Genomic DNA, 9,140 nt, shown 5'->3' with positions numbered 1-9,140 from the left:
AGGCAAACCGGACGAAAAATTCAGTTATTGATTTTTCTTGTTGCTACCGGGTTGGGATGGCTCAAGAACCAGCACTTTTAGACAATAGTTTGTCAGCGCATGAAGCAGTTTGTTTACATCAAATATAGTAGGTTGTTTGATAGATATATGTCTAAAAAATAGGCATGAGAGGGTAGGTACATAATAACTTTAAACCAAACGTTTATTTTTTTCAAATTATCCTAATTTAAATTTTGTGCTGTTTATTTGAATGCAAGTCAACACAGTAGTATTGACATAGCGTAATTAAAAAATGAAGTTAATTGTTATTCTATCAATCGTCGTCCTGAGTGAAGTTAGTATCTCGAATGGTAAGGAAAAATACTAGGTTAACTTGAAATAATAATGACTTGTATTACTGGTAAATTGTAGACCTGAATACAACTTGTTTGAAGTTGAAAATAGTGTACCAATTTTAAAACTAGTACAAAGGGTCGTTGTTTTTTTGGTGTTACTTACAGTGTAGGATTTAGAGGTAAAGGCCGGGTCAGGCCTGTCGAGTGTCGAGTGGAGTGGGGTTTTCAAACGAGTTAAATTCTGGCCTGAGTTACAACACTGTCATATTTCCGTTTAAGTGCTCTAGTTTGCCTAATTTTCTTTGCACAACTTTTGGCGTTTATACTCCCTGGTATGGGCACATAATTTGGACGCGCCACCAGGTCTGAAGGGTCAGACACATTTTTTTGTGACTTCAAACTTTTTATTCACATGCAACAATTGCTATTATTTTCAGGGCAAGTTGTATGCCACAGCGGCGAAAGGATGACACTCAATCAAGTTGTATTTAACGACACATACAGGGGAAGTGTTTGTCCTCCCGGACAGATCTGTCAAAAAACTGTGTATCAAAACGGCAGCATCAGTGCTCCGACTTTCAGTAAGACTTTTTGTTTTTAAAAGTTTTGTTTTGAATTCACCTGAGGTAGATATTGTTTGCGGACTAAACCGAGGTTTGATTAGTGTTGTTTTGTATGTCTTACGTACAAGTTACTATAAAGCAAATACGAAGCAGCCCACGGAGAAAGCATTCTGATAACTGATATGCTTTACGTGTTCAAGTCGAAACCCACAAAACAACAGTAAAACTACCCCTTTGGGTTTTGTGCTGCGAGGAACTATTTTACTGAATTATTGCAGTGACAAAAATTTTTGAATGAAAAACAATTTGGACTATAACAGTTTTCACCCATTTTTCAGACACTTTGGAACTTGCAAACTGTGTTTTATCGGTGAGTAAGATATCCTGTGCGAGTACGCCTGGATTGGCTAGCCTTGGTCCTGCTATATACAACAACTGTAACACAACCACCTGCGATAGTTTTCTTTGCAACGCCCCGGCGCTACCAAGCGGTTGCTCCAACCAAGAATTACCTGATGGTAAGCGCCTATAGAGGTTCTCTTCTTACAGTAAGCATTTCAGCGTAATCGCTGAACATTAGCATATCGCAGTTTTTGAATACACACCTAAAAACAAACTTCTGAATAGGCTCACCACAAGAAAGGGTAAAATACAAATGTTTCGAAGTTATAAAAAATTACTGCTAAAGAGAGCAAAATTTTGTTCGAACACATAAACATGTAACTTATTTGTTTAAAATATAAAATATATAGTTTTTTTCGAAATTGTAAAATAATTAAGCAGAGGGAAGAATTTTGGGCCATTAAACATATTATATTTATTCGATTTTAGACGTGCGCCTCCTTCCCAGTTGCACTCTTCGGGAAAGTTATACCAAGAGCATGGCTTGCTTGGACACGTATTTCAAAGGACTTCCATATTCTGATACTACGCAGTGCAAGTATGACTTTTTCTCCCTAAGAAGTTCTTTATGTACAAAAAGTTAGTCAAAAGTAGATACCATCAGCAAATAAAGCAAACCCCAAAATGTGTTTAATATGTCTTATTGTAACTTTTTGTGCTTTTAAGGGCCAACATTGACTCTGCCTTGTCTTGTGGAATCAATCTTCTTCCAACTTGCCTCACAGGATACTGTCCAACTGTGCTTGACGTTATCCCTGCAAATATGCCCTCAACTTATCGGGTATAAACAAAAAAAGCAATATGTTTTGTTTAATTTGACCGTTGATAACGCAATATAACTGGTACCATTATGAACCACATTGTTCAGTGCAAAATTTCGGCAACTAAGTTGTCGTGTTTTTCGAACAATTTCCGGAACATCTTGTGCGACTAATGTCGAAACTAAATATAACACAGAACCAGTTATTTTAAGGAAATATACAACCGGTTACTTTACTAGCACATTTTTTTACAGGCTGTAATGCAGCAGGTGGCCAACATCAATACATTCGATAAAATCTTATCGGCCATTCCTGGGATTAACGCAACGAATCAAACCGAGATTTTGAAAGCGACCTGCCTTCAAAGCGATTCCATCTTGCTTCAAAACATCACAGGGTTACTGGGAATATTGAATACTATGAACTTCAATCTGAGTACAATGGCGAACCCAGTGTGTGACAGCGCTGCGTTAGCTGATCTTTACAAAAATGCATTGGCTGAAATACCGATCATGCTCAACGCACAAAACCACAGCGAATTTTGCACGTAAGTGGACAACAAGTAGTAAGCGCTTTACCAGCACTTCCTTCTTATTTGCAATTAGTAATCTGAAATTAGCTTACTTAGCTGCTGGTGATGCTGACCAGCAAACGGATGCCACGTTTATATTTAAGGCTTAAAAAATCAATGGCTGTGCTGACATTAACCGACAACTGCAAGTTTGATGTTTTTAAATTGTAGATCAATCACCAACCTGACTAAAATGTCCCTAAATGTGTGGAAAACGAACTGCAACAAAACCGCGGTGATCGAGATACTTCGGCCTCTGCTGGCTCCGCTTTATTCTCCACTTTTGCTTGAAATTGAGAAAGCAATAAATATTTTTGAAGGATATATGGAAACTGCTGACTTTCTCGGCTGTGCAGGTAAAAACAAAAATGTTTCTACCAAGTGGTTTAGTTTCTTTTCCGGCAATTAGTTTCGTAATTTAAAAATAGTGTTTGCATGCTTGTGGTTACTTAATGTAGTGAACCGTTTTTTTTCTAGCTGTAACAACTTCGACTGTAGCAGCCAGCACCACCTCTGGGACTTCTGCAATAAGGTCGCAATTCTTCCATTCCATGCTAGTTGGTGTTGTGATGGCCCTTACTGCTGCAGTGGCTCTGTAAATAGTTTTTGTCCTCTGACATGGCACAGAGCCAATTTTAATGCAACTTGTATATTATTTTCTGTCAGGATTAAGTATGTTTTATTTATTTTCCAACCACAAATGTGCTGCGTTTTTATTCGTTTCTTGGTTTGTTTCGATTGAAAAGTTCAACTTATACATTTTATTTTCACGCCTAAAACGTTTTTGACAAGATCAACATGACAAACAATAAACCAACATAAATAAATTTGTTGATTTCAATAGTTTTCAGTGTAAAGAACAAAATGGTTCCAGGTGGCAATATCGTTAATTGCAAAAATCATCAGCTATACCAAATGTGGGTTAATAACAAAATAATGTGTTATTTGGTCGCTTATTCGGGTTGTTTTCACTGCTTTTGACATTTGCCAATTAAAAACTTGATCGGGATTGCAAACTATAGGAGAGTCCAGGCTCGTTTAATTCAGATGTTTAGTATTGCCAAGTTTGGCACTACTTGAAAAAATTGGACCGAAAGTACCTTCACACACTTTATAACATGGGTCTCAATTAATTTAGTTTCGATTCAATTTCGCATCGAGAAAAGCCCATGACATTTATCACGATATTGTAACTTTGTGCCAAAACAAAATGCATTAATTGAAGGAGATAAAAAAACGAGCACGAAGTGTGCCAATAGTACGCATATTGTCTCAACAGAAGACATCTAATGAGATTATATATCAAACAGCTTTGGAAACACTAGAAACGAATTTTTAAATTACCATGAGTGAAATATGATTGTCAACATGTGATGAGGCAAAAGTTTATAAAATCGCTATTGCTATCATAAAATTGTAAACGTTGACGTCCCTTGTGCATGAAACAAACACACGCCAAAAGAAGAAAGACGGGTGACCCAAGTGCATGTGACTTAACATAATGAGGAAACGGAAATTAAGATAAACGAACGTGCGAGTTAGCGATGATGCATGGACTTTGAAATAGCGCTGCATGATTTTGGTTGGTGTCAGCATCTTTGTGTGAAAATACATTAACACAATGCAATATTCTTAAAGTCGTAAAAAGCAGTAAATACGATTGAATTTATCTTTTAAAAAAAGTAATTTCACTCAATATTATGTTTTTGCTTTTTAGAAAATATTTTCTCTTTTTTTATGCTCTTTTAAAACATCAATTGCACATTCAGTAACTTTGCGTCAAAACGGACCCTTGAATTGATTAGAAAAGTTTTGGATTCAAGAAGCACAGATTGCTGCATATTTTCGCGCCAACACGACGTATTACATCATTTGAAGACGGCATTTTCTGACCAACCTAAACTCACTTGCACTTAAAAACGCAATGCACTGCTTTTACAATTAACTTATTGTACCGTTCCTAGTTAGCCTTTTTAGTATTAAGTAACTTTTTAAGCTATCATATAACACCACTAAATTCAAAGTACAATCTTACATTAATGTAGATTAAGTTATCGAGCTTATACTAATTATTACATGAGTATACTTATTCGCTTGTGTTTTTTTTTGGATAATAGCTATAGTTTTTGTTTAATTTTATTGTCAAAATACAACCTTTCAATAAAACATACCCGTTTCCACTCCACCTAGTGATTTTATGAAAAGAAACGTGGTAAACTATTATACACAAACAACTTAATGATTAGCACCAAACATACTGTTTACGTCATTCGATCTGACATTACACGCGATAAGTCTGGTTTACAGTTTAAAGTAACTGCAACTCTCAGACTCTGGCCAACCGGACCAGCAAACACACATAACGTTACGAAAGCGGGGCCGTATGTACAATCTAGTGGGCATAAATTACTCAAAAGTTGGCGATTTCTTTCAAAACGCTGTTACAAGAGAAGACTAAAATTACACCATTACCAAGAAGTTAGTAAGCGGAATTGTTTGATCGATAATTTATTTGAAACACAACGTTTTGTAGCTTAATTTGGTTATGTTTATTTCACAGAGAAATCTCTTCCGAGTAAACTACGTGGACGGCGAAGTGATCTGTCCTCAGGGCAAATTGCATGACGTCTTTTTACAAAGATTCAGGAAACCGTTGAAAGTTTGTTATGATATAAACAAACATGTTGGTTTATTCAACACTTATTGTCTAAAGCACAGCTAGAAGCATGTAAAAAAGAAATCTGATGAATTTACTTGCACACATTTCAAACGTTGCACAAAGTTACTGATTACTTAGCATCAATCTGGCAGCATGATAAAAGTCTTAAAAGTTCCAAAACGAAATGTGTTACGTAACAGTGACGTCACATAGCAAGGATATAGAAATAAATAAGGCTTAGTATAAACCCTAAAGGTGATTTCATGCCAATTATTGGGTAAGCGTTGATAAGTGGTCTTGTGAAGATCCTGATGGTGTTAATAAATGCAGACGGATTGCAGCAACATGAAGTCTGCCTGATTTTCTTTGCACAACTTTTGGAGTTTATACTCCCTGGCATGGGTACATAACTTGGGCCCGCCACCAGGTCTGAAGGGTCAGACACATTTTTGTGTGACTCTATTCAAACTTGTTATTCACATGCAACAATTGCTATTATTTGCAGGGCAAGTTGTATGCCACAGCGGCGAAAGGATGACACTCAATCAAGTTGTATTTAACGACACATACAGGGGAAGTGTTTGTCCTCCCGGACAGATCTGTCAAAAAACTGTGTATCAAAACGGCAGCATCAGTGCTTCGACTTTCAGTAAGACTTTTTGTTTTTTAAAGTTTTGTTTTGAATTCACCTGAGGTAGATATTGTTTGCGGACTAAAACCGAGGTTTGGTTACTGTTGTTTTGTATGTCTTACGTACAAGTTACTATAGAGCAAATACGAAGCAGCCCATGGAGAAAGCATTCTGATAACTGATATGCTTTACGTGCTCAAGTCGAAACCCACAAACCAATAGTAAAACTATCCCTTTGGGATTTGTGCTGCGAGGAACTATTTTACTGAATTATTGCAGTGACAAAAATTTTTGAATGAAAAACAATTTGGACTGTAACAGTTTTCACCTATTTTTCAGACACTTTGGAACTTGCAAACTGTGTTTTATCGGTGAGTAAGATATCCTGTGTGAGTACGCCTGGATTGGCTACGCTTGGTCCTGCTATGTACAACAACTGTAACACAACCACCTGCGACAGTTTTCTTTGCAACGCCCCGGCGCTACCAAGCGGTTGCTCCAACCAAGAATTACCTGATGGTAAGCGCCTATAGAGGTTCTCTCTTTACAGTAAGCATTTCCATGTAATCGCTGAACATTAGCATATCGCAGTTTTTGAATACACACCTAAAAACAAACTTCTGAATAGGCTCACCACAAGAAAGGGTAAAATACAAATGTTTCGAAGTTATAAAAAATTACTGCTAAAGAGAGCAAAATTTTGTTCGAACAAATAAACATGTACCTTATTTGTTTAAAATATAAAATATATAGTTTTTTTCGAAATTGTAAAATAATTAAGCAGAGGGAAGAATTTTGGGCCATTAAACATATTATATTTATTCGATTTTAGACGTGCGCCTCTTTCCCAGTTGCACTCTTCGGGAAAGTTATACCAAGAGCATGGCTTGTTTGGACACGTATTTCAAAGGACTTCCATATTCTGATACGACGCAGTGCAAGTATGACTTTTTCTCCCTAAGAAGTTCTTTATGTACAAAAAGTTAGTCAAAAATAGATACCATCAGCAAATAAAGCAAACCCCAAAATGTGTTTAATATGTCTGATTGTAACTTTTTGTGCTTTTAAGGGCCAACATTGACTCTGCCTTGTCTTGTGGAATCAATCTTCTTCCAACTTGCCTCACAGGATACTGTCCAACTGTGCTTGACGTTATCCCTGCAAATATGCCCTCAACTTATCGGGTATAAACAAAAAAAGCAATATGTTTTGTTTAATTTGACCGTTGATAACGCAATATAACTGGTACCATTATGAACCACATTGTCTTCAGTGCAAAATTTCGGCAACTAAGTTGTCGTGTTTTTCGAACAATTTCCGGAACATCTTGTGCGACTAATGTCGAAACTAAATATAACACAGAACCAGTTATTTTAAGGAAATATACAACCGGTTACTTTACTAGCACATTTTTTTACAGGCTGTAATGCAGCAGGTGGCCAACTTCAATACATTCGATAAAATCTTATCGGCCATTCCTGGGATTAACGCAACGAATCAAACCGAGATTTTGAAAGCGACCTGCCTTCAAAGCGATTCCATCTTGCTTCAAAACATCACAGGGTTACTGGGAATATTGAATACTATGAACTTCAATCTGAGTACAATGGCGAACCCGGTGTGTGACAGCGCTGCGTTAGCTGATCTTTACAAAAATGCATTGGCTGAAATACCGATCATGCTCAACGCACAAAACCACAGCGAATTTTGCACGTAAGTGGACAACAAGTAGTAAGCGCTTTACCAGCACTTCCTTCTTATTTGCAATTAGTAATCTGAAATTAGCTTACTTAGCTGCTGGTGATGCTGACCAGCAAACGGATGCCACGTTTATATTTAAGGCTTAAAAAATCAATGGCTGTGCTGACATTAACCGACAACTGCAAGTTTGATGTTTTTAAATTGTAGATCAATCACCAACCTGACTAAAATGTCCCTAAATGTGTGGAAAACGAACTGCAACAAAACCGCGGTGATCGAGATACTTCGGCCTCTGCTGGCTCCGCTTTATTCTCCACTTTTGCTTGAAATTGAGAAAGCAATAAATATTTTTGAAGGATATATGGAAACTGCTGACTTTCTCGGCTGTGCAGGTAAAAAACAAAAATGTTTCTACCAAGTGGTTTAGTTTCTTTTCCGGCAATTAGTTTCGTAATTTAAAAATAGTGTTTGCATGCTTGTGGTTACTTAATGTAGTGAACCGTTTTTTTTCTAGCTGTAACAACTTCGACTGTAGCAGCGAGCACCACCTCTGGGACTTCTGCAATAAGGTCGCAATTCTTCCATTCCATGCTAGTTGGTGTTGTGATGGCCCTTACTGCAGTGGCTCTGTAAATAGTTTTTGTCCTCTGACATGGGACAGAGCCAATTTTAATGCAACTTGTATATTATTTTCTGTCAGGATTAAGTATGTTTTATTTATTTTCCAACCACAAATGTGCTGCGTTTTTATTCGTTTCTTGGTTTGTTTCGATTGAAAAGTTCAACTTATACATTTTATTTTCACGCCTAAAACGTTTTTGACAAGATCAACATGACAAACAATAAACCAACATAAATAAATTTGTTGATTTCAATAGTTTTCAGTGTAAAGAACAAAATGGTTCCAGGTGGCAATATCGTTAATTGCAAAAATCATCAGCTATACCAAATGTGGGTTAATAACAAAATAATGTGTTATTTGGTCGCTTATTCGGGTTGTTTTCACTGCTTTTGACATTTGCCAATTAAAAACTTGATCGGGATTGCAAACTATAGGAGAGTCCAGGCTCGTTTAATTCAGATGTTTAGTATTGCCAAGTTTGGCACTACTTGAAAAAATTGGACCGAAAGTACCTTCACACACTTTATAACATGGGTCTCAATTAATTTAGTTTCGATTCAATTTCGCATCGAGAAAAGCCCATGACATTTATTGCGATATTGTAACTTTGTGCCAAAACAAAATGCATTAATTGAAGGAGATAAAAAAACGAGCACGAAGTGTGCCAATAGTACGCATATTGTCTCAACAGAAGACATCTAATGAGATTATATATCAAACAGCTTTGGAAACACTAGAAACGAATTTTTAAATTACCATGAGTGAAATATGATTGTCAACATGTGATGAGGCAAAAGTTTATAAAATCGCTATTGCTATCATAAAATTGTAAACGTTGACGTCCCTTGTGCATGAAACAAACACACGCCAAAAGAAGAAAGACGGGTGACCCAAG

The 9,140-nt window shown here is 36.7% G+C and overlaps 2 protein-coding genes across 6 annotated transcripts; both read left to right on the top strand.

The window, feature by feature from the left end:
* The first annotated feature begins 262 nt into the window (after positions 1-262).
* On the top strand, positions 263-3,473 carry LOC145225311 (uncharacterized). The gene is made up of 8 exons (XM_080092000.1): positions 263-350; positions 773-916; positions 1,237-1,416; positions 1,730-1,838; positions 1,967-2,081; positions 2,316-2,608; positions 2,804-2,988; positions 3,110-3,473. Exons 1-8 carry the CDS (start codon positions 293-295, stop codon positions 3,229-3,231), a joined length of 1,206 nt encoding a protein of 401 aa, XP_079948126.1. The 5' UTR covers positions 263-292; the 3' UTR covers positions 3,232-3,473.
* Positions 3,474-5,348: 1,875 nt separating this feature from the next.
* LOC145225145 (uncharacterized) lies at positions 5,349-8,498 on the top strand. Of its 5 annotated transcripts, none has more exons than XM_080091798.1 (8): positions 5,349-5,546; positions 5,797-5,940; positions 6,262-6,441; positions 6,755-6,863; positions 6,992-7,106; positions 7,343-7,635; positions 7,831-8,015; positions 8,138-8,498. In XM_080091798.1, exons 2-8 carry the CDS (start codon positions 5,826-5,828, stop codon positions 8,254-8,256), a joined length of 1,116 nt encoding a protein of 371 aa, XP_079947924.1. In that variant the 5' UTR covers positions 5,349-5,546; positions 5,797-5,825; the 3' UTR covers positions 8,257-8,498. The 5 variants fall into 5 exon arrangements, with proteins under 5 accessions (XP_079947924.1, XP_079947923.1, XP_079947922.1 ...); XM_080091797.1 differs by having other exon boundaries at positions 5,349-5,568; XM_080091796.1 differs by having other exon boundaries at positions 5,349-5,718.
* Positions 8,499-9,140: the final 642 nt, after the last annotated feature.

This window comes from Phallusia mammillata, chromosome 4 (genome assembly GCF_965637545.1).
Source record: "Phallusia mammillata chromosome 4, kaPhaMamm4.hap1.1, whole genome shotgun sequence".
In the NCBI taxonomy this organism is placed as follows: Eukaryota; Metazoa; Chordata; class Ascidiacea; order Phlebobranchia; family Ascidiidae; genus Phallusia; species Phallusia mammillata.
This window is presented reverse-complemented; position numbering and strand designations above follow the sequence as displayed.